At 37.5% G+C, this 26,416-nt stretch overlaps 1 protein-coding gene across 33 annotated transcripts in view; it reads right to left on the reverse strand.

The window, feature by feature from the left end:
• The window catches only part of PARD3 (par-3 family cell polarity regulator), a 678,698-nt gene that overhangs the window by 256,561 nt on the left and 395,721 nt on the right, over positions 1–26,416 (reverse strand). For all 33 annotated transcript variants that reach the window (XR_002892687.3, XM_055087799.1, XM_055087804.1 and 30 more), the window contains 4 exons: positions 24,861–24,989; positions 22,467–22,505; positions 10,548–10,736; positions 9,089–9,259 (listed from right to left, as the gene is read on the reverse strand). Coding sequence is in view for 32 of the 33 variants with exons in the window: in XM_055087799.1 (XP_054943774.1) it covers positions 9,089–9,259; positions 10,548–10,736; positions 22,467–22,505; positions 24,861–24,989 (528 nt within the window). In the remaining variant the exon portion in view is untranslated. The remainder of the gene's footprint in view (positions 1–9,088; positions 9,260–10,547; positions 10,737–22,466; positions 22,506–24,860; positions 24,990–26,416) is intronic.

The following is a 26,416-nucleotide window of genomic DNA, read 5'->3' on the forward strand; positions in this document are numbered from 1 at the left end:
CCAAATGAACTAGAACTTTTCACCCTGTACCAAAATAATTTGTGACGACAGCTTTGCCTAATGACCAACTTTCTGTGCCACTTTACACTGTGCCTCCCATGAAGTTGTCAGATTTCAACCACTGGAGGAAAAGTATGTATATTAAAGGCTTTTTTTCCAAACTCACCTTGTTGCTAATTTTTTTTCAGCTTGACAGTTAGTATCTGTTGAAGTCAATTTGAGTTATGGTTTAATTCAGAATTCTTTATGCGATGTTGCCCTGCGCTAGACATGCTTTATCATTATCAGAATGGAAGCTGGAATTTAAGTCTACTTTTTACACTTAGAGCGCATAGATACACCCAACAGCACACCTTGGTGTGTGTGAGGGGAGAATGACCACCCGCTCTCTAAGACCCAAAGACCACTCGTCAGTTCGAGTGTCTTCAACAATACACTGAGCCTCAGTTTCTTCTGCTGAAATTAGAAACAATCATCCTATTCTCTCATGGTGATCTTAAGTATGAGACAGTAACTGAGAGAAAATAAACTACACAGGATATTGACAATACAGAAGTAAAAAGCGAGTATTCTAATAAGGCAGGCAAAGGTAGCTATTTTGCAAGTATATAGAATCTGCTAGATAAGCAAAAAATATAGGTGGATTTCTATCACCAAGAATTAAAATAGTACGTGGTGTTCTTTAAGACAGTTGTGCCTTATAAAGTCATATACTTCATAAACATAATATGAGTGAGAACTTTATGCGAGTAAAGCCATGAAACAAGGGGGAACAAAGCACACAAATCCTCCCAGTGCGGGCTCTGAGGTTAACCCCACCAACTAAAATCTTATGATGCTTTGGAGCTGGCCGGCAGCCAGAGACAGGGAGGGCTGGGGGGTGGGGTGGAGGGGCCCATGTGGAGGCAGGGGGCAGAGCACAGCGAAGTGGAGAGAGGACTGCGCATTCCAAACAGAGGAAACCACAACTGTGGCTCCTTCACCTGAACAAATTATTATTTCTGTTAGAAGCTATCATCTGTTTAATATAAATGAGATATTTAATGAAGTTCCGAATTGTAGACTTATCTCGCCCAGTTTGATAAGCACCAGGGAGATTTAACGCATTGAAGGGTCAACACAATTACAATTGGAGGCACGTCAAACTGCGGGAGAATAATAAACTTGCAGCGCTAGTAAATTAGACTCAATAAGGTTTAAATTGTGAAATGAGGATTTGTTTTATTAGTTTTTTTTTTAAAAAATTGCAGATTACAACTGACAGCTTTACTGAAAAGTAAATTAAATATTCCAGGTCTTAGATGTAAAAATATACAAGAACATTTTCTCAAAGAACATTATTCCTAAATTCCAAGGTACTCTGGAGAAGTAAAAACAAACACAACATACACCTAATGCCTTTAAAAACAGGCGTGTGGAATTTTTTTAATGAGGACATACATTAGAGACCCGCTATACAAGTCTCGACACACAAGACCTGCATCCTACACAATAATTTATTTAATCATAAGACAGACAACACATCCTCGAGTTTGCTTAACAAATACATTTAATTGAAGCATATAACTGCAATTTTCTAGATGATAAAATCTTTATAAAGCACCTTTATGAGAAATCCCTAAATATCTCGAGGCTATTTTAGAATTTTATAAAGTCAAATAAAAATTCCATTTAAAAAATAGCACATGCAGGCTTTCCAGAGAAAAACAATAAGATGCCTGTTCATTAGGAACCTTGTACTTGAACACTTTCATGGGAAAGCTTCTGTACCTCCCCACCTCCCTAACCATGTCTGATTTGCATCTCAAAAGACAGATTTAAATGAAGACATCAATGGCCAAATACATAAATATTTAACAGAAGACACAATGCCTTTTAATTTCTTAAAAAAAAAAAACTGATTGGGGTACAGAGTTTTGTTTTAAATCTTTTGATGATTTTTTTTGTTGCAAGCAATTGAGTTTAAGAAAGAGGAATGCATCGCATTATCGGAGTGGGAGCTCAGCCACTCCAAGGAGGGCAGTCCTGGAAGACTGGCCTGGCCTTCCTGCAGTATGGGCTGCTCCCAGGCTCTTCTGATCTCCATATATAAAAACCTTATCAAATTAAGCTTAATTCGAAGAAGACACAAGAATAAAAGAACTGCAATTTTCACTTTGTCGTTTTAGCCGCAAAAAAATGCTCTTCCATCCAACAGAACTCAGTCCCGAGTAGGGACAGTTGTGTGGGACGCCCTCAACTCCATCCCTAGGAGAATAGGAAAGCCTTTCCACCCATTAAAGAAAACTAGGTTGCGGCAAGATAACTCATACTGGGGATAAGCATAAAGTGATACAGTCTCTTCCCAAAGTAATGTGCGAATATATGTCACAGGCCAAAGAATATCCTATACTCTGTGACCAGGCAATTTATTTCACTTTGTGGTCAGTATCCTCACAAAATAATAAGTTAAGTGACTCATAAAGATTCATGCTGATCAATATTTATCAGAACTTCATTTACAAAGACATAAAAATTGGGAATTACCCCATATCTAAAAACAATGTAATGTAGTACGCTCTTAAAAAGATATTCAAATGATCATATATTGCTTTGATAATCAGAAAATAATAAGTGCTACTCAATAACAAAGAACTGGATATTGTCCAATGAATATGCTTCATATTATACATTTGGCCTACTCTTCCTAGGAAAAGGTAAAATATTCGTTTTTTTAAAAAAACTAATACAATATCTGTGGGGCTTGATAAAATCTCAAGTTGTTATAAGTGTACAATAGTGGGTCAAATCATGTCTTTCACATAAAGAAAATGTGCCCACCATCTCAACTAGAAACGGTGAAAAGCTGGCATAGATATGGCCCTAATCCCCTCCAGCAAACCTAAAACTGGGTCCCAGTTAGTAATTGGCACGATCTTATTATCCGATATTTCAGTCTTTATAAGCTTATTCTATTCTATCCCCAATTCCTGGCACAGAGCAAGCACTGGGTGAATAATTGGATGAATAAATTCATTTCTGAGCGAATGACTCAGAGTTTCCTTAAATCGGTTTAGAGATCTTATACGTATAGGCCATGTGGAAGTGGGCCTTTAAAGCTAAGGGCACAGCACAAGGCTGAAAGTAAAAGAAAGTCGATCGAGATTACAATCACACATTGCAGAAAGGACTAACATCCAAAGGACAAGTTAACACAGGACAATGAATAGTGACACAGGGTCTAGCTTTCTTTGGAGAAGAGTGGCCAGAGTTTCAGGGTTCAGTTCCAGGCTCTGCTTTCATGAAGAACCACAGCTAATGTCCTTCACGTTCCCATGTGGCTGACAGCACGGACCAGAGGGTGAAGTAAGCCTGGATGTGGCAGACCCAGAACGCGACGGTCTGCCTGACGCTGGGACTCATGGGTTTACCGTCCACCTCTTCCCAACGCAGCCAGAGTGTCAACTGCCTGAACCCCACGCTCACAGGCAATCAGACCCTCTCACAGGCATAAGAGGGATGGACCCCTTGCTTCTAAGTTACCCTGCCACTGCCTTGGCCTTGCAGCCATTAAGCACCTCGTCTGACCTCTCTGTAATTATTTCTTCATATATAAAATACAGAGAATCATAAACGATACCTTAGGCCCCTTCCTATTCTAATGTAGCTTTCTAAGAGAATTAAACGTAGAGAGAGAATTCATTTTAAAGTAGTCCTTGGTCAGTTCAGCGAGTTTTGCCCAATTGATACACCCATGGCACGTACACCCCTCTCTGGATAAAGGGCATTGCCATCACCTCGTTAAATTCCTGCCTATCATTTCCCACTCAATCCCAACCCGCCCAAAAGCAACCAATGATATTTTCATCCTAGAATAGTTTTTCCAGTTCTAGATTTTCATAGAAATTAATATTAATAATAATATAATATTAATAATAAATAATATAAAAATTAATAATCCCAATTGGTAAATCAGTTTGTCCATTGCTATAAAAATTCCTGCTGCGATGATTAATGAGAGTTTATTAAATCAATAGGCCAATGTGAGAGAACTGATACTTCAATGATACTGAGTCTGCTAATCATCTATCACTCCACCAATTTAGGTCTATTGCAATTTTTCAGTGACGTTTTATAGAATTACAAGTACGGAGATTACCTGTGTTGTTAGATTTATCCCTAAGTATTTTATGATTTTTGATATTATGGTACATGATACTGATTTTTATTTTACTGTCAAATTGTCTATTCCTAGTACATAACAAATAAAATGGATTTTGTACATTGGCCTACTGTCCTCTGATCTTGCTAAATTCACTTACTTGTTCTAAAGTAATTGCCTTGTAGAGTCCTTAGGATTTTTTATGTAGAAATCATGTTATCTGGAAATTAAAAGTTTTATTTCTTCTTAAAAAAAAAAAAAAAAAGTAGTCCTTGGTGACTAAATTCTCAGCATGGGGGCTAAGACAAAACTTAACCTGGTCTTATTCTCTATTGGTACCAAGGCAGGCTTTATATGAAATCAGGTCTAACAAAGATATAATGAAGTGACTGCAAAGTAGGTTAAATTGCAGTAATTCCTACAAATACTAATTTCCTTGGAACATTTAGAACTATCATAATTCTCCTCCACAGGTGACTTTCATACCCATTTCCCAGAGTTCTCCTTCAAAGTACTCAACAAATTTGTCCTTTGCAATGATACCAACGTTTCTGCCTCTTGCTTTTTGTATTCTTCCCAATGGAAAAGATGCCAAAAAAGTTCATCCATCCTTCAGGAGCACAAAACAAAGGAAAGCCATTTCTTTTCTCTCTCTGTTTTAAAGAAACAATTACTGCTCACGGAATGTTTTCAAATACTTAAGTAAGAGCATTAGAGCTAAGGAAAGTGAAGGAAATCCAGAATCACTGCCAAAATATTAATTCTGTTACCTTGCCTTGTTAGAACTTCAGTGTCTAACAGTACCTTAAGTTTAGGAAGATTAACAGTTAAGTTAATCTTTTTCTTCTAAAAAGGCTTGACTCTCTGGGGTTATTTCCCTCATCATTCAGTCCATGTTTAGGTGTCAGCCTTGGGTTGGACCCCAGTGATGGGGAGATGAACAAGATCCCAGCCATCTCAGAATTTGCAGTTCCCGCCAAAGAAAACCAGAGAGGAACCATGATGGTGTGACAGCTCCTGCCCGAAGGTGAGTACCCAGGGCTACGGAAAGGCTTTGGAGAGAGGATACTAAAATCTAAAGGCTGACTTTGCTAGGACAAGGAGCAGAACTGACTCACGTGGAGAACCCAGAGGTGAAAGGCAGCATCAGACATCTGAGAAATTTCAGGTCGTGTAAGGGACAGGCTGGGGGACACAGGGGCTGGTTTGTGCACGTCCTAGTGGCCACGTGGTGGAGACTGGCACCCATCCTGGAAAGGAAGGAAAGCTCCCGAAGAGATTTCGGCCGGGAGCGACACGATCGGTTTGCTTTGTGGGAAGACGTGCCTTACTGCCGTGTAGACAAAACGGGTTGAGAGAGAAATCCTTCAGGGAGCTGCAGCAGAGAGCCCGGTGAGAGGACGGGGTAAGGGCAGGTGGATGGAGAGGAGTGAGGGAGGAGAGAAAGATTCCAGAGGAGCAGGCGACAGAGACAGGAAAGGCATTTGAGAGGTCAGAGCCACCCCAGATTTCCAGCTTCTGCAAGTAAAGAAACAGTGGAGCTATCTCGGGGGGAAGGAGGACAAGGTAGATGAAGAACTGAGGGAGGAATGGGTTTTGGTGGAAAAAGCACAGGTGCCTGAGAGACATACCAGTGGACATCTCCATGGGTGGCTGGAACTAGAGTAGAGTCCTGAGCTGAAAACAGGTCCGTGGGATTCATCATAAGGAAAGTGGTACCTGAAGACCAAGGAACGAAGGTCTCCCAGGGAGCGTGTGCGAAAGGAGACACAGCCCAGAAAACGCCTTGAGGAACACTAACCAAACAAGAAACAGGCAGAAGAGAGCAACCTTAAAGGAGACAGAAGGCCAGAGTGAAGCAGGAGAAAAACGGAGAGAGCCGGCAGGAAAGGATTCAAGAACGAGGCAGTGTTCACAGACTCCGGAGAAGTCAAGTGGAAGAGACTGAGAAGCATCTTCTAGAAAATGTCTCAAATGTGCTGTATGGGGACAGAGACCAGGGAAGTGCAAGGGGAAGATGAGACTTCGTGCCGAGAGTTGCCAATTTGGAAGAAAACATACTAAGATAACAGCACTTCCCACGTATAGAAGAGGGCAAGGGAAGATGTGACAAAGCACAAAAAGATGTTCTTCTGCGAATTTTCGTCTTCTCTAGCTTGAAAGTAAGTATGCAAACCCTTGATTTAAAGATGAGTTAGTAAAATATAGTTCTGTGATACTGTCAAAGGCCGGACCACACGGCTGACAGATGGACCCAGGAGGAGAGAACTCAGCACATTATTCTGGCTTGACGTTCATCCATGACAAGACACCCTATGCTTATATCAATATTTACGGTAACATAATTTACACGTACCCTCCCAGTAATTCAGGGAGATGTTTTTCCAAAGGTAATATATAAGTACAACAGCAGCAAAGTCATGTCTTAAGACTTATGGGAAGCTGAAATGAGCTCTTCTGTCTTCACAGAATTCTTTAGTTAAACCCTGTCAGTACAAAAGGCTTTTTGCTGGTATTACAAAGAGAGCACAGCACTCGTGATAAGATTTTTTTTGACATAATTGCTTTATAAGCTTATTCTATCCTAAGAAATAGTAATAACCAGCAATGTATGAAAATGATACTGTAAAGAATATGAATATTAAAGGCTATTACTGCCCACTGCCTCTGTTCCCTTACTTAAATCATTTCCATTCACATAAATTCATATGCAGAAGTGAATGAGACAGAGATATTGCAGTGGGATTCCAATTCCGTGTGTTTTATAGGGCAACAGGGGATCAAATCAGTGCTTTTATCAAAACATTTTCAGGTTGGTACAGGTTTGTTTGGGGAACAAGAGGGAACCACCTGAGCCAGACAAAAACACCTCTGGATTCAGGATGCTGCCCTTCAGTGCGTTTCTTACATTTTAAGTCCCCCTATAACATTTCAATGTTTCTCTCTAAAGGAAAACTTTGAGAAATTTTAGTTTGTTTTTAAAGAGACTAAGAATGTGATCTATTGTCCAGGAGAATGTCCAGAGAGGGAACTCCATCTGTCTTTATTCACCACTGTATCCCCAGGATCTAACTTATTTTCTGAATGTAGTAGATGCTTAATGAACATCTGTCACACGAATACAGTCTTAGGGTATATGAAATTATTCCATTTTTGAAAAAGACCTAATAAAGAACAATGTGTCTTGTGAACTTACTGTGGAGAATTTTTCACATAGCTCTTTGGAGGACTTACATTAAAAACATCAGTTGGGCTTCCCTGGTGGCACAGCGGTTGGGAATCCGCCTGCCAATGCAGGGGACACGGGTTTGAGCCCTGGTCCAGGAAGATCCCACATGCCGCGGAGCAACTAAGCCCGTGCGCCACAACTACTGAGCCCGCGCGTCTGGAGCCTGTGCTCCGCAACGGGAGAGGCCCGGAGCAACTAAGCCCGTGAGCCACAACTACTGAGCCTGCGCGTCTGGAGCCTGTGCTCCGCAACGGGAGAGGCCGCGATAGTGAGAGGCCTGCGCACCGCGATGAAGAGTGGCTCCCGCTCGCCGCAACTAGAGAAAGCCCTTGCGCGAGATGAAGACCCAACACAGCCAAATAAATAAATAAATAAAATAAATTTATTTTTTAAAAAATCAGTTAATGATTTGGAAACCAATAAAAATTATCATTCAAGAAAGCCAATCCAGTAGCCTATTCTGAGGGATTAGCATTTATATTTATAATAAGAAAGTAAATGTTTTACTTCCCACAGTTTTCCACTCTGAGGTTTTTAGTTAAGGTGACACTGTTCTCTTGTTGTTGTGGAAACTAATTTGTTAATTAGCATTAAGCCACTCTCCATTTGGAAAATAAAAACACGTGTAAAAATAAGTCTACAGTCAGTAAATTTTCAAAAATCGGTCACCTCTCCACTGACTACCCACTGAGCTCAAGGGTATGTGGCAAAATCCTATTGTATTAAAGGATCGGATGAGCCATCATCGATGGCTTGCTTTATATATTAAACACAGATTTTAAAATTAAGAAAAACACCTAAGCAGTTTAGATATACTTTCCAGTTTGTACCATTTGCTAATCATTTTCTCTTAGTTGATTTAAAAATGTGAGTTGAGCATCAATGAAAACAAAAACAACAAACGTTATACTTTCAGCAAGCAGGTCCCACCTGTTTCCTAGAGGCGGCACATACTTTATAAAAAGTCTTTGAAAAAGCTTTTTTTCAGGTTCTAATATTAATTAACAAATCTGTATATAATTTCCTTTAAATTCTCAAATGCCCCGCTATGCAAGTCTACTTGGTACGTTTTCACTATTTGGGAAGACAGATGCTCACGCCCTTCGGGAGACGAAACCTTCCCACCCATTGCCCAATTACAGACGGCAGCACATGCGCAGAACCCCCTGTGGCTTTATGCAGGAGATACCACTGAAAAGGCAGCCCCTCCGGAGGAAAATACTCAGCCCTACAGTGAAGGAGAAAAGGGGCCAGGGGGTAGGAAGGCGGGCTTACACTTCTGACAATGTCACAAGAGAAAGAGACTCTCCCCTGTGAGGGGCTTTACAAGGGGCACCCATTTGAGATAAGCAAGGGAACAAGCAATCGCTTCAATGTTTCTCCCTCCTGGTTCAACACTGCTGAACGGAAGAGAAAGTGCGGGCTCTGAGCAGGAAGGCGTGGCCCTGTTTCTTGAACCCAGCTAAAGGTGACTTCGAGATCCCAGTGTTATCTGTTGAGGTGGCAATAGAAATATTACTGCACACTTAGGGATATTTTGATCGCAGAATTAAGAAAACAAATCACAATCCACTGACAGTACAATAAACTCTAGCCAGCAAAGATAATTGAGAGTCTTTCAAGGTAAAGCCCCTGGACCTGCCATTCTTGGCCCAATGTTAGGGAAGAACTTGGTCCTACGACCATTTCAGATGCCTTTTGTCTTTCTCATTCTTTACCTCGGTGCCTTTGGTTACTCTCCTCGCCACAATGAGCTGGATCATTCCTCGCTTGTTCCCTTCGGTGGACATGGACCTCCGGAGGGTTTCCATGGCATCCTGGTTTGTCTTGCCCAACAGGGATTCTCCATTCACTGCTATCAGTTGATCATTCACCCGAAGCCTCCCATCCTGGGAAGGAGGCAGGTTAAAAATAAGTGCCATTAAATAGTCTGTGATAAAAGAAGCTGCTTTCCCTTTCGTTAAAAAAATAAATAAAAACAAAGCCAAAAGAAAAAGAAAAGGGCTTTAATACTAATGGATTATGCCCAATTGAACACCAGCATAATAATACGTAAGCAGCCCTTGCAGCCTGTGTCTACTTCAATCATTTATACATTTGTAAATCAAGTCATTATCATAATCTGTTTACCAAAATAGCATACTAATTCATAGGACACAAAGTGATTACTTTCCTGCTTCCAGAGACACCCAGAGAGGTTATTTACAACATGCAAAAGCTCCGGGCTATTAGACAATTGCAGAAAAGTGCCCCCTTCACAGACAGCCAGGAAATTTTCTCTAGACTGGGAAACAGGAGAAGTGACCCATGGGAGGGGTTGAGAGGGGAGGGGAAGAGAGTAACCTTTCCAGTAGGTTAGTTCTGTGCCAGAACCTGAGCTAAGTCTTTGCAGAGATACTCTCCATTTCACTGTAATGACCACGGGCTGTGAATTCTGTGAGACCAAAAACGGGGAGTCGAAGATATGAATTCCTCTCAGTGAGAGATCACTGAGATTGCACTAGTTGTTTGATCATGGATGGGGTATTAGGAAGAAAACTGAAAATATTTTAAGTGTTACAGGGTATCAGAATACACTACCCCAAAACACGCCACTTTGGCATGGGGATTATTTTAGCAGAAGGCAACTGAGAAGTGGCAGACACAGGAAGGGGGCTCTGTCCTCCCTGCTCCTGGCTGAATGTGGACATAAAGTTCTCCTTGTGAAGGTGCCCCCTCTCTCTTCTCCAAACCCTGGAAGGGGAGAATGACCCTCACCACCAGAGACAGAGATGCACTGAGATGAGCCAACAAAATAAGCCTTTTCTACCATCGGTTTCCTTCATACATTTACCATCCCACTATTTACCACACCTGGAAGTCTGAACCCTCTTTCTTTGTCTAATCCCTACTCCACACTTTATCAGCATTTGCTAAAATGGTATATAAGCTTCCAAGTCTAACTGCTTCTTTAGGTTTTCACTTTTCCCGTGGAGCCCCCATCAATCAAATTTGTAAACATTTTCTCCTGTTAACCTGTCTTTTGTCAGTTTAATTCACAGGCCACAGAAACAGAATCTAAGAGGGTAGAGGAAAGAATTTGCCCATACCTCTTCCATGTTTCCAAAATAAGAAGAGGGCTGTAATTAAACATTTTTGTGAATGAGCATAAGCTTGATAATGTTGACATTTGCTTACTTTAGATGCTGCTCCTCCATTAATAATGGACTTGACGAAGATTCCTAAATCTGCGTGGTTCTCCTTTGACCGGTTACCTTTGACACTGACGCCGAGACCAGCAGATCCTGAATCATTCAGCGGAACTTCAAACGTCAGAAATTCCCTGGTGCCATCAGGTGTGAGAACAGTATCCTCATCTTCTGCTTTCTAACAGGAAACAAAATTGCGCATTATATTCCAATGTTTCTTTCTGTTATTTTAAGGACTGCTAATGAGCAGTTCTTTAATCATAACAGGCACAGTATCTCCACCAAAGTTCCACAGCAAGATCCATGATAACAGCGCATCTGCACCCCCTCCAGATGAGTCCTGGAACCAGCTGCTAATATTTGTATGCGGTACTTGTTTCAATATTGAAACAAACCTAAACCAGATTCCGAGAAATATAGGGAAAAAAATGTAGCAGAAGGACTAAAGTCATGTAGACTCAGAGTTCTGGTTTGTTTTTTTGTTTTTGGTGGGGTTTAAAAAAATCTCTTTATATATTCTAAACCACAGGAGAAAAACAGTAACAGCAGGAAATCAAAATAAATAAATATAACTCATTTGTCCCTTTGTTTTTCACTAAGAAATTTTCAATGTTATTAATAGTTTAATGTTCACTAAGGGTGCATCATTTTATTCACAAACAGTAACAAATCCTGATGATACAAAGTCAGCAGAAAAAACGGTATTCATTTTCAGAGAGTCACTAGAGAGTTTTAACCTTCGACATCTGTGAGACAAAGTAGAGAGAAACAACATTAGAGAAATTTTTTTCCACAGTACTGTATGATACATCTACAGCTGGGATATTATTCAAGCAATATTGTTTAATTAAAGAGTTGTATATGCCGGCTTTGACTTCGTAATTGTAGCCATCGAGTGCATAAGGAGACTGTTGCAGAACCCGACACATTTGAGATACACGAACTTTTGCTCAGCTCCCCTAAAACAGCAGGGAGGAAATGAATGCTTCAAGTATAACCTGATGAAAGGCAGTGAGATGACATATAAAAATGTCGGACACCGGAAGAGGAAGCCATCTGCCTTCTGTAATCCTCTTCAGGGATCCCAGCTCTACACTGGCCATCTCCAAATAGATGAGGCCAGAATTCTTTATCAAATTCAGCATTTCATTTTATGTCACATAACAGACATGTGGCACAAGCTCTTTAAATCACAACTAAATGCCCCGTCTAGTCCTACAACTTTTCCTCCTTCCCTTTTTGTAATTTTGGAATATTTCTCCAGCATCCACCTATTCATTCAGGCTGGAAGCATCAAATTACACTTGAAGAATGGTTCAACATCTAATGGTTCAACATCTAATGGTACACAATTAGGCTGGAATATAACGCATCCTTTAAAGATTGCACTTTTAAAGAATGTTCAATTACACACATGAAAGCCTATTGCAGAGCAATGGAAATGTAGGTAGACTTCAGTTTTTTTCTTTGTCTCTCAACACATTTTTAAAATTTTTCTAAAAATTATCAAAATTAACATAATAACTATAAAATAATGTTTAATATTAATTTTTAATAATAATTTGGAGATTTCACATGCAATCTCAGATATCTCAATTAGATGAAATAATTTTTGGAAGTACAGAGTGTATCAGTAAGAGATTTTTTTTAAAGATTATAATAATACAAAAGATATGTTATTTTAAAATCTCCAAATCCATAATAACATGATTTTTTAAAGTTTCTAATTTACTAATATTCATTGTTAACATTCTTTGTGCCATCTCAAAAGATAGCCTCATAGTTATCAGGACAAGGTGTGTTCACTTTTTTTTAAGTTATTAGTTCTTTTTTTTTTTTGTGGTACGCGGGCCTCTCACTGTTGTGGCCTCTCCCGCTGCGGAGCACAGGCTCCGGATGCACAGGCTCAGCGGCCATGGCTCACGGGCCCAGCCCCTCCGCGGCATGTGGGATCTTCCCGGACCGGGGCACGAACCCGTGTCCCCCGCATCGGCAGGCGGACTCCCAACCACTGCGCCACCAGGGAAGCCCAGGACAAGGTGTGTTTTAAAAAAAAATCGTTAATATGTTAAAAACAGGAAAACTATAGATATAATAAACAATATTAAAGAAAGAACAACTTGAAAAGATACAGAGGGATAGTATGTTAACTATACAAAGTAAATACATTTCAGTATCAAAATCAAAATAAAGCCTATACCTGCCCATTATAAAAGCCTTTTTACACTTAAAATATTCCTAGAGAATAATTACAGCTCAAATAAATCAATGGATTTGGGAGAAATAAACGTTAAATACTCATATCAAAATATTGACATCATATTTACTATGCATCATATTTACTATGACATATTTACTATTGACATCATATTTACTATACTATCTTTATATACTTGTTTTGCTCTTAAAATTTTATTTTCATCCATATGGTTCAAAACAATTCAAGAGTAGTAAATAAAGACCTTGTGTGAACGAATACAGCTACTTCAATATAAAATCTGTTTCTGATGTTTGAAATACAAAATAGTATCAAAACACACTACAGCCCCTCCTACTTTAAATTCAGAAGTAACTGAAAGATAAAATTCACTCTGTGAATCAGAATCAGTATTTATATTCCTGGGAAAGTTGCACTTGAAAAGACATGGAAACCAAAGATAGTCCTTAACTGGGCACATTTAGATCTGATCATTCAGTACGTTTATTTGCCTCAAATCTGGAAGGTTCTTAATTGTCACTTACTGATTTATATCTTGTTTGGCTTTTTAACGTTTACTGATTTTGACATTTCCATAATGTTTTACAAAGGCTTAAAATTCTCATTTTTCTTCTACTTGAAAAATCAAGATAAGGAGCTGACTGAATATATGAAGAGAAATTTTAATCAAGTTCGAGTCACTTCCTGACGTGCTCTGCTCTGAACCTGTCTTAAAGGAGACTGTATTCTCCATGGGAAAGTTTCATTTCTTATGAAAACTGCAGACGGGTATAATATTCTTTTTCAGTTTTCTTATCAAGTCTTAAGTCATTATTATCATTAAAAACATTTCAGTGAGAAATTGTACTTTTCCTTTGATATTGCATTATCAATCCATTTGGCTCCTGACATAAGACTGAAATTAATTCCAACTTTGAGAACTTAATTCTCTGGCAGCAAAATGTTTAAAAAAATTTGCTTTTTAAAAACCATTTTTAAGGCTACTTTATAGAGAATTTTTCCAAAATCTTACTAGTATGGGGATCTCTTCATTCTGATAGAAAGGAGAAGCTAATATTCTATCACCTTCGATTGTTACTCCATCTAGATTCTGTACTATCTCAACTGTTTCTTGAGTCAAGTTCTTTCTAAGGAAACATGATAAATATTTTGTTTCCCTTTAACTTGCTCCTCAAGCCATTTGGACATGAATGTCACTCAAGTGCACATTATGTCCCTCATGTACAGACATGTATGGACCCCAAGTGATTTTCTATCAATGCAACCTGTCATGTTTTCCCTTGGCCATTACTCCATTGGCATTTTTGCCTTCTAATGTCCAGAAAAACAGGGCATTTTTGCTAAGCATATAAGAAGCAGGGAACCTACTGCATGGGCAGTATGAAAGCTATTTACTTTCCCGCTATCCTCAGAACAGCAGAAAAGATACACACATATCTGCAGCGAGACAGAAAAACAGCCACAAATGATCAGCACTAAAGCCCAGTTTTCCTTCCTCTCCAAACAAGCCCCAATTGCTAAGGGGAGACAGCTGGCCCACAGGCCACTCTAAGTCTGCAGTTAATCTGCAAAATGGGTGACAAGGTAGTAAAAGTTGATTATATTACGTGGCCGAAACATAATCATTGGGCAGAGATTAGTGCTGGGATGGGGATGACGGGCTAGGAAGGAAAACCTTATGATGGATGTTAAAAAGAAATTATGCCATCATAGTCTCACACTTAACACCTGTTTTCATACAAGTTAAAGAGAAAATACACTTCTTCTATATCTAGAGATTAAATAATATGCAGGTAGAGCAGACAAATGATAACAACCATTTATGGTTTTAATCAAGAGGAGGATTTTTTTAATAGAGAAGTTATCCTGTTTATTTTTTTGCATAAAGGAATAACCCTCCAGTTTCTTTAAGCTATATATTTTAATTTATCCCATATGTGAGATGAATGTTCATGCATGCTGTTTGTGTTGATATTTTAATTATTCTTATTAGCAAAGTTAAACTGTCACATCTGACTTTATTGTGCTCTTTTCTGATTTAAACAGTAGACGTAAAATAAATAACATTTAAAGAATTTTAAAATGTTTTGCTTGATGCTACAAATTCTGAGGAGGAAAAAAAAAAAGGTTTGGTACAGTTGTTAATCTGTAATGTGAAGCCAGAAAAATTCTTAATCAAAAAAATGTCACACAAACCCAAATTGAGGGACATTCTCAAAGTAATTTGCTCTTCAAAAATGAAAAGCAAAGGTAAACTGAAGAAATGTTCCAGATCAAAAACGACTAAAGGGCTTCCCTGGTGGCGCAGCTGTTGAGAGTCCCGGTGCAGGGCACACGGGTTCGTGCCCCGGTCCGGGAGGATCCCACATGCCACAGAGCGGCTGGGCCCGTGAGCCATGGCCGCTGAGCCTGCGCGTCCGAAAAAAAACGACTAAAGAGGCATGACAACTAGATGCCAGGTGTGATCCAAAGGATTTGTTTCTTATGTATTCGTTCATTCGTTCACATTTGCACACCATGAAGGACACTAACTGAGACAACGGGTAATACGACACTGTTAAGTCAATGTTAATTTCATGGCTTTGGTAACTAAACATGGTTACATAAGAAAATGTCCTTGTTCTTATAAAAGATAAAACTACCCGATGATCTAGTACACACACTAAAGATTTACAGACAAAGGGGAGTTATGTCTACAATTTATCTCAATTCTGAAAAAACTTATACAGTAGGAAGGAAAGGAGGAAAAATTACAGGGAGGGGAAAGGGGGGGATGGAAGAAAATTACATATCAAATGTGGCAAAATATTAACAATTGGGGAATGTGGGAGAAGGGTATACTGGAGTTCCTTAGGCTATTCTTAAAACTTTTCTGACAGCATGATGTTTTAGAATAAAAATTGCACATAGTAATTAATCCAGAATAGTTTTGCTATATCTAAAACAGTTCTTATTTTAAAAACAGACATTACTACCAACATAATCTTTAAAATAATTTGAGTTCAATAACAAAAAAAAATCATAGAATAAATTTTAAAGATATTACTTTTACCACTATACAACAAAAGGAGGACAATAAAAAATAACTAAGATATGTTCCCCAAAGGGAAATACACCAAACATTAGGAAATCCTTAACTTATTATAGTAGAAGTAGGGGAATCCCCTAAAAACTGATGGAGATTCACTATACAAAATCATTACTATTTTTGTAAGATCATGAAAATATTATTCTATCCCAATCTTGGAATAAGATTGTTTTAAACTAAGTTTGAGTCATTTGAATTGAAAAGTATTTCATTGAATCATGACTTTAAAATAAGTTTGAGTATTTAAAGCACTAGAAACCGAACACATTTTATAAAATTCTTTGTGATAATAGCAACATTTGGTGCTCAAAACCAAACTATTAAGGTCAGCATATGATTAGTGTGTGACAGTATAAATCTTCAACAAAAACTCAAATTAGAGAATTTTGTACTCTTTCATCTGTGTTACCTAGGATATTGAAATTAATTTACATTATAGGCCTAAAGAAACGTCTGATGATCAGTTTATCCCAAATAACTTATACAAAGTTTCGGATGAAGATGTAACAAACCATAATTCAGTCCCCCATTTGGGGCTCCCTATTTGCTTTGTCTGATTTGACTATTTTTCCCAGCTTTGCTGAGGTATATTTGACATATAACACTGTAAATTTAGGGTGCACAGAGTGTTGATTTGGTACATTTATATATTGCAAAATGATTATCATCACAGCTTAGTTAATACACCTCCATCACACCACAAAATTACCATTTCTTTTCTGTGGCAAGAACATTTAAGATCTACTCTCCTAACAACTTTTGAGTATATAACACAGTATTATTAACTATAATCACCATGCTCTACATTAGATCCCCGGAACTTACTCATCTTATAACTAGAAGTTTATACTCTTTGACCATCTTTTTTTAAAAATGCATTTATTTATTTATATTTTATTTTTGGCTGCGTTGGATCTTCGTTGCTGTGTGCGGGCTTTCTCTAGTTGTGGTGAGCGGGGGCTACTCTTCGTTGTGGTGCACAGGCTTCTCATTGAGGTGGCTTCTCTTGTGGAGCACGGGCTCTAGGCGCGTGGGCTCAATAGTTGTGGCTCGTGGGCTCCAGAGCACAGGCTCAGTAGTTGTGGCGCACAATCTTAGTTGCTCTGTGGCATGTGTTATCTTCCCGGACCAGGGCTCGAACCCATGTCCCCTGCACTGGCAGGCGGATTCTTAACCACTGTGCCACCAGGGAAACCCCAACATCTCCTTTTTTCCCCTCACTCTCCTGGTTCTCGTTACCGCCATTCTTGTTTCTGTTTCTCTGAGTTTGGCTTTTTTAGATTCCACATATAAGTGATATACAATATATATTTGTATACATATAACATATATGTGTGTGTGTACATACACACACACATATATATATACACACATACATCTTCTTTACCCATTCATCCACTGGTGGACATTTAGGTTGTTTCCACATCTCGGTTATTGTAAAAAGTGCTGCAATGAACTTAGGAGTGCAGATATCTCTTCAAGATCCAGATTTATTTTCCTCTGAATAAATACCCAGAAGTGGCATTGCTAGATCATATGGTAGTTTTATCTTTAATTTTTTTGAGATAACTCCACACTGTTTTCCACAGTGGCTGCACCAATTTACATTCCCACGAATAGCGCACAAGGGTTCCCTTTTCTCCACATCCTCACAACTTGTTATCTCCTGTCCTTCTGATGACCATTCTAATAGATGTGAGGTGATATCTCATTGTGGTTTTGATTTACATTTCTCTGAGGATTAGTGATATTGAGCACCTTTAATGTACCTGTTGGCCATCAGTATGTCTTCTTTGGAAAAATGTCTATTCAGTTCTTCTGCCCATTTTCTAATCAGATTGTTTATCTTTTTGCTATTGACTTGTGAGTTCTTTATATGTTTTGGCTATTAATCCATTATCAGATATATGATTCGTAAATATGTTCTACTGTTCCAGAGGTTGTCTTTTCATTTCATTGGTTTCTTTTGCTGTGCAGAAGACTTTATATTTGATGTAGTCTAATTTGTTTATTTTTACTTTTGGTGTCAAGTCCAAAGATTCATCATCAAGACCAATGTCAATGTGCTTACCCCATGTTTTCTTCTAGGAGTTTTATGGTTTTGGGTCTTACATTCAAATCTTTAATCCATTTTGAGTTGGTTTTTGTACACAGTGTACAATAGGAGACCAGCTTCATTCTTCTTCATGTGACAATCCAGTTTTCCCATCACCATTTATTGAAGAGACTATCCTTTCCCCATTGCATATTCTTGGCTTCTCTGTCATAAATCAATTAACCATATACGTGTGGGTTTATTTCTGGGCTCTCTATTCTGTTCTATATGTCTGTTTTTATGCCAGTATCAAACTGCTTTGATTACTATAGCTTTGTAGTATAGACAAATCAGGAATTCTGATGCCTCCAAGTTTTGTTCTTTCTTAAGATTGTTTTGGCTATTAGAGATCCAATAGATTCAATATGGTTTCAGTGAATTTTAGGGTTTTTTTTTTCCTATTTCTGGGAAAAATGCCATCAGCATTTTGACAGGGATTGCACTGAATCTGTAGATGGCTTTGGGTAATATGGACATTATAACAATATTAATTCTCCCAATCTGTGAGTATAGAATATATTTCCATTTATTTTTGTCTTTTTCAATTTCTTTCATCAATGTCTTACAGCGTTCAGCATGCAGGTCTTTTATCTCCTTGGTTAAATTTATTCCTAAGTATTTTATTCTTCTTGATCCTACTGTAAATGGGACTGTTTTCTTAATTCCTTCAACTGTTTTCTTAATTTACAGTGGGGTCAACATGGTAGGCTTAACTTGATATACCACAACCATTAGTTTAATAAGTCTATGACCATGCTTATTGACTAGCTCATTAAATTTCCAAATCAAGATTATAACCTGTCTGAAGTTAGCTTATCAAGATGCTTCCTGATCTTCAGGGAGGGTCCCCAAATCTCCTCAATGTATCCTTGCAGTTTCTACAGGGAGATCTCACTAACTCTTAGAATGAATGTTGAATTCTTGACATTTAAGCATGTTTTATGTCTTATCCGTGTGGTCTAGTATCATCTCTAAACACAATTATTTTCTAAAGCCCTACTTCTATCCAGTAGCTCTGAATATGTTTTATGTACAATTATATTCTTACATGGATCTTATCAAAGAGTTCTTGGGGGCCTTCCTAAGCAGGTTTGCATAGTTCTTTGAAGCCCAAAGAAGAAACTGGCACTTTGGTTAAGTCAAGGCCTGATAGCCTGTAGGTAAATTCACTACTTCATTGTGATGGTTACTTTTGTGTCCACTTGGAAAGTGTTTTTGGATGAGATTAACATTTACATTTGTGAACTCTGAATAAAACAGATTGCGCTCCACAACGTGACTGGGCCTCATCCAATCAGAAAACAGAACAGAAAGACAGGCCTTCCTGAGCAAGGGGGAATCCTCTGGCCGACTGCGTTTGGACTTCATCGGCACCATGGGCTCTGCTAGGTCTTTGCCTGCTGGCCCACACTGCAGATTTGGACTTCCCAGCCTTTATAATCACGCAAAACAATTGTTTAAAATAAATCTCTGTCTATATATCTACACATCCCATTGGTCCTGTTTCTCTGGAGAACCCTGACTAATACACCCATGTATTGTCTTGTCCAACCTGGACATCTGCAGGAATAAACTATCAAGTGAATAAACATTTCAAAGGCAAAGGAGTTTGTTCAGGATATGGAATAAGTGAGCTTGAGCCTCTGCTAAATAATTCAGCTTTTTGTCCAATTTCGAATGGATGGATAACCTAAAATTCAGTAGGGTTTCTAGTTGCCCACTCTCACTAATTAATACAATATTTAGAAGATGTACAAGAAACCTGCATCTCAGATATTTAAAGGGTCTACCAACTATTGGTACAGCCCTACTCATCTACCTAAATGACCTTTTTAAAAATTTCTCGGACTTAATCAGTTCTGGGAGTCATTGTGATAATCAACTAACAAACAAACTAATTGAGCTTCAGGACATTCCATTCTCAAAGTGCTTACAATCACGGAAAGTTTAAGTAATATCAGAGAATTTTGCGACTTGAATAAATTTAATGATTTGCCATCAAAAGACAGAGAGAAGCAGAGATCCTGGAATTCAATTTTTAAATTATAATTTTAACATGAAGCCTTTAACAGCCCAAAATGGTACCACCTAGCAGGAGCAGAAAGAGAGGCCCAGATGTGAGAGAGAAAAGAAAGAACAAGAAACCGAAAAGAAAACATTTAGACAAAAACAAAAACAAACAAACAAAAAAACTGTACTTTCTTTAACTTAGCTTGGAAAACGCTTATCAGAAAAAAATTCCCATTTGTAATGGCAAGTCAGACACACATACACATATATCATCTCTTTTGTTAAGGTGACCGAATTGTCATTTGCTCTGGCATGCTATCAAGAACACAAAAATCTTGTGGGTGAGGAGTAGAGTAGAACAAACCTAGACATTCTCAACGGAATACCACATTTAAAGCCAAAGCTGCTTCTTCCCGTTAGCGATTGAAAACTTCAGGCTAATCCTCAATCTCCTCACAAGGAGTGACTAAATGTTTTGAAAGAACACACCTATCTTTACTGCTTATATCATCATTTTCCATCTCAGATCATCTTAGGCATAAACAGATATAGTTTATGTGTGAAGTCATTCGCTTTTCCAAAAAAGTTCTATGATATTAAGATTCCAAACACCAAAGAGTGGTTCTTCACCCAAGGATCACGTTGCAAAATGCCTTTAGCATTTATCTTGCAACTCTTTCATGGTGTGGTTCTTGCTCTGAAAGGTTTTTAATATATATAAACAAATCTATCAATCTACTCTCTTAGGACATTTTGGCTTTGTCATGCTGGGACAAGCATTGACTTTCCAAAGTTAACAGAGAAATTTTTCACATATTTTCTCAATACTTTTGGGTATGTTTTTAGGTTTAATTTCATATTAACTGGGATTTATTTTGGTGTATGGTGAGAAAAAGGAATCTAACTTTTTAAAGTGAATGGCCAATTGTTCTAAACCTAAACAAACCACTCTTTACCGCTATTCTGAAATGTCTCCTTTAACAAACATGCACACACACGTAAACACTGGGACTGCTTACATCATCAATGTGTTTCAATGATCCACTTGTCTGTTCCTATAACAGTATCATGCTATTTTAAGTATTTTAGCTTTAAAGTACATTTTGCTATCATTATTGTCTTTTAAAATAAATCATTCTTGTGCCCCACTTGACTCTTCAGAATCAACTTGTCCAATTTCCCCTCACCTCTCAATATACCCGTCATCACACCACACGCACGCACACACACACACACACACACACACACAAATACTATTGTGATTCTGATTAACTATCACAGACCTGTTGATTTAATGGGTAAAAAATGAAGGCTGTGAATTTCCTACAACCTGTACTTATGAATGTGTAATGTTCTCAAGGTTGTTTACTGATTTTCCTCTGAGGTCTGATTATTCATCCATTTTTGTAATGATGGAATATTTGAAAATAACATTTTGTTTGTTTATTAGGTTCAAAGTTGTCTGGTTATGAATGTGTCAAGAAAAATTAAATTATGTAATGCTATTATTAGTGTTAATTATGTTATTCAGTTTCTTCATATTCTTACTTTATCTGTCTATCTAACATGCCAAATTTTGGAAAAATATGTATTCGCATCAGCCACCATGGGTATGGTTTTGCTAAATTTTCATTTTACTCACAAAGGTTTGGGAATGACATGTGTTCGTGCTGTGCTGTTTAATATATAAAAGATCCTGACTGTTGGAATTTCTACTGGATGATATCATGTGTCAATATAAAACACCCTCTCTTTTTTCCCCATGCAATGCACCCACACAAAAAAGAAGGTAAGTTCAGAGACTGATATGGCAATCCTTAATTTCATTATGTTAGTACCACCTGTTAGTACTCAACTTATTCCTTTATTTTCAGCCTGTATTAGGATTTATCTTCTGAACACCTATTTTTTGCTTTTTAATCTAAGCTGTGAAAACTTACTTCGGTTAGGAGAATTAGCCCCTTAAAATACACTATAATAACTGATAATAAATAACTTATTAAATATAAGTTATTATGACAATATGTTTAGTCTAATTGCTGATATTTTATTTTTCGTGTTTATGATACATTTTTATTGTACTTTTAGCCTTCCCTATTTTTTCTATGCTTGAATTGTTTTCTTTTTTCATTTTTGTAGCCACTTATAGCACTTCACAACTTATGAAATCTATATACATATAGATAGATAGATAGATGTTAAACTACTAAGCTCACCAATTTTGCTCCCTCTTAATATGGAGGTGAATAGGAAAGTCTTTAATGTCTCTTTTTTATCCCTGTCTGATCAAAAATAATCACAAAATATTCTTCATTTGGGGTAGTAGCAATAAGTCACTTAAGGTAAGACCACTTTGGGATTTAATAAATCTTTGTATATTAGGATCTATTATGAGCCAAGAAAAGAGAGGACAAATAACTTCATAATTAATTAGTAAGAAGTTAGTTCAATTTATCTTTCCAACATCTCTGCATCCTGCAAAAGACAAAGCTCTTACCGTTTCTTTTGGAATCTGCATCTGGCTTGGCTCTGCATTCTAGAAGAATTGAAGAAAAACATAAATACAGACTGACCAAAGCCATCTTCAACACACAGGGACACAAAGCTTTACTCTCAAGGAAAAATTGTTTGTTCTTAAAATCTACAAAATATATAGAGGGTGATTATATTATGGCTGATATATTACTCTGTCTTGCAAACTTTTACGGATGTGGTTATATTATCTTATGTGTGTGTATGTGTGTGGGCGGGGTTGTTTAAAAAAATTGTTCTAGATGTAAATTTTTACTTGCTCATTCACAGTATATCATGAGTTTATTATTTGGAGGAAAACAAATCTCACGAAACTGCTTTTCTATTCCTGGAACTGTTTCTAATTTTGTTTTCTAATTTTCCCAACTAAGTCTAAATTATAAGGTATACTGTAATTTGATAGCTAGACCAGATAATAACAGTCTGAACCACAAGCATTATACTTTACAATATTACACAGGTTATAAATGTGATTTTTTTTCATGTATTATAGAGTTGTTTTAATTAATAGATAGTTACAAGGTTGACTTATAAAAAAAAAAAGGGCACCTATTGATAAAAGTATTTTGTTTTAGACACAGAATTTAAACACAGACACCCCAAACAGAGGAAAAGAGTTCTGTTAATTGGATTGAAAGATCATTTTCAATGCACTCCTTTAAGTTTTCAGAATTTTCTTTCTTTTAAACCTTGAATAGCAGCTGCAACGTGAATAAACTGACGGCCTACTGGCTCACTCCTTAATGAAAAGCTCACAAGCAATAAATTAAATAAGCAAGAAAAAAAAAAAAAAAGGAGGCAGCAGAAGGGGAAAACAGAAGCCTGGAAGATCAAAATTGGACCAGAAGAACCTGAATAACCTTAAGCTGGTCTGTGCTGGCACTAACTCGGGAACGGCTGTAAGAGCAGTGTTTAAGCTTTGGCAACCTAATAATGCCAACTATCACCCAGGCTCAGATACACTGAGGAAGGACTAAAGATTTATCGCATCTAAAGCTTCGTGTTTTTTTAAATTTTTTTTTAACTGCTCATTTACAATTTAATAGAGACAACTCCAGATTTAGGATCAGGTGGCATTTAAAGCACAGAATTGGATAACAGTGGGGGGAAAATGGAAAACCAAATTTAAATTGAGAAATAATGCATTAAACATTTCTAAATAGAAATAAAGAAGTTTTCATCATTTCTCAAAATCTACTTAAAACACAAGTGTTCCGTTTTCAGCCCTATCACAATCTGAAATTTCCATGAAATCATAGTAAATTGTCAGTGTGTGTGTAACCAAGAGATGGGATATTCCCAAGACTAAAATTTATCTGTTTTATAATGAAAGGAAATTTTTATTAACCATGACACATCCATACTTGAAGGATTAGCCTAAGAGAATTAGGGTAATCGGACAAATTTGGGAACTGCGTCCCTAAAACCTACTGCGTCCCTAAAACCACTCTAGTACATACGGATTCATTATTGTTTAGATGAAGCTAAAAGCTATCTGAAAGACAGGTCAAATGTCCTAAAATGACCCAACTAGAATCTGTTTTGAAATATTTAAAATACCACTTGTACTTGAAGTAAAACAATTTTCCTACCACATCAAAACAAAAGATAAAGGTGATTCCTCCAATTATATTATTTCTACACATAAATGAAACCTACCACTTTTTGCAGAAAAACATTAAGAACTATGTCAATTTAATATACAGATTTCATTCACACAAATACTATGTAAATACCCCTATCTAATATTTAGATGCACTGACATATGTATAAAAAGTGAAATAAATAGTTTGCAAACAAATGCCTTTTCATTTCATTTATGTCATTCTAAATAATGTCTATGTTAGGAATTAATGGCCCTGGGGCTTATTGCAACTCAGGTCTTTTTACTTTCAATAAGAGTATTTAATTAAGGTCCTCTCTTTCATACAACAGTAAGCAAGCATCTTTATTTGGCTTAGCTACACGTACCATGAAAACTTGAAATATGAAAATTTGTCATATGTAGTGGAGAAGATGGCAAGCTTTCAACAACAGCCTTTGAAGTGACAGTTATGCAATAATCGACATCTCTGTATTCAATCAGTCCATCTAAAAGCGTTCAGTAATAAACATTTGCTGTCCTAGAAAATATCCCTGCAATCTTTCAAATATTCTTGCACTCAACATTGTGGATATCTGTTTTCCAAAACAGAAGAAATATGAGGAAGGAATGCTTGTATTATGCTAAGGCTGAAAGATATATAAAATATAGAAACTGCTTGGAAAGTCTCTTAATAAACACTGGCCAGCGGGTCGCAAGCCCAGATCCCTGCCTCATGTACATCAGAAACCTTTCATCTGCTCTGAATTTACACACCAGTTCCCTTGGGTGGAAGGCATCTTCTTGGCGAAAGACCAGAAGGCTCACGGTCCCTTCCATCTTGGTGCTTCTCAACAGGGAAACAACTTCCTCCTGGGATTTGCCTGCTAGATCAACTCCATTTACCTAAAACAGACAAAAAGTTTTCAGCTGCAATACTGGGCAAACAGATAACAAGAGACGAGACACACATTCTCGAACTGATCATGCCTGCCACGGAACATGGTTCATGGCGTGGTACATTCTGCCCTGATCTGATAACCACCAGGCTGCTGGGGCTAATAAAGAAATGCAGACCAGTTACCTGGAAGTGAGGCAGGAAGCAGTCAATCCTTCAGGTCTTATCAATAAACCAAAAGCACAGCCACTAGTGCATTAACAAGTAACCAGAGATACAAATATATCTACAACGCCAAGTTAACACAAAACTTCCTGGCTTTGAACTGGGATATCTTGATGCCCTTGTGCACCACACGTTTCCTCACACCAAAATAAAAAGATGCCACCCTTGCAGAAGATAGTAAAAACACACTAAAAATATTTTGGTAAAAACATTTTAGCTTTCACTGGAATTTTACCGAAAATTAGGATGATAAATTTTTAATCCCTAAAAAGCAAACACTGAAGAAGAATCTCTACTAAATAATATTTTTGGAGGGCTTGAAGTAGTTCACTTCAAGATTTTTCAATGTTTTAAGAAAAAAATTTTACCAGAAAAAAAAAAAAAAAAAGAGATTTGAAAATACCACTCCCTGGGGAATCTCATCATTTTTTGTAGAAAGTAGAATATGATCAGCAAGCACTACATATTTAACAGAAATGAGAGTGGAAATTTCTTTTTCAAAGTATTCTATATTACTCTATGTAGACAGAAATAGCATTTGTCTAAGGCAATTAAATATATCATTTAAATTGTAATATCAAAACTTTCCTGTAGTTTTAATGTTCTGGAACCTTTCCCCCACTGGAAACCTTCTTATATAGCTCAATGCATTACTATCAAGGGATTGTAGGAAATAGGTCAGTAATAATAGGTTCAAAGAAAGCAAAAATTTTCTGGATAATTTTTTTAAATTAGTCACTTGATACTTGATTTAAATATAGGCTTGCAAATATCCAGATACTCAGAAAAACTTTTTGCCCACAGAACTGCTGATATTGTAGAAATACAACCAAGGATACTAGAGAGGTAGGTTTAAAATACGCCTGAGAGCTACAGAAGATAAAGCCTAATTCTGAAGAGATACAGATCGCAGACCCTTCCATTCCTCAAAAAGAAAAGCAAAAGCCTCTGTGATGTGTCACAAGTAAAGCAATTACATGATGAAAGGGAGACACAAAAATAAAGTGATTACCTTTAGCAAGGAGGAAGGGCGGGGGCCCTGCAGGGAGAGAGGGGGAGGAAGGGGACAGACTTTTTTATGATTTAGAGGCAAAAATAAGCTGATACACCTCCTAAATGAAACAAGCTACAACTACAAACGGGGACTAAGAGTACCCAACTTACAGCCCGAGGACAAGAGGCCCTTTCTGGAAACAATACCCTAAACACA

This window comes from Physeter macrocephalus, chromosome 11, assembly GCF_002837175.3.
Source record: "Physeter macrocephalus isolate SW-GA chromosome 11, ASM283717v5, whole genome shotgun sequence".
Classification (NCBI taxonomy): Eukaryota; Metazoa; Chordata; class Mammalia; order Artiodactyla; family Physeteridae; genus Physeter; species Physeter macrocephalus.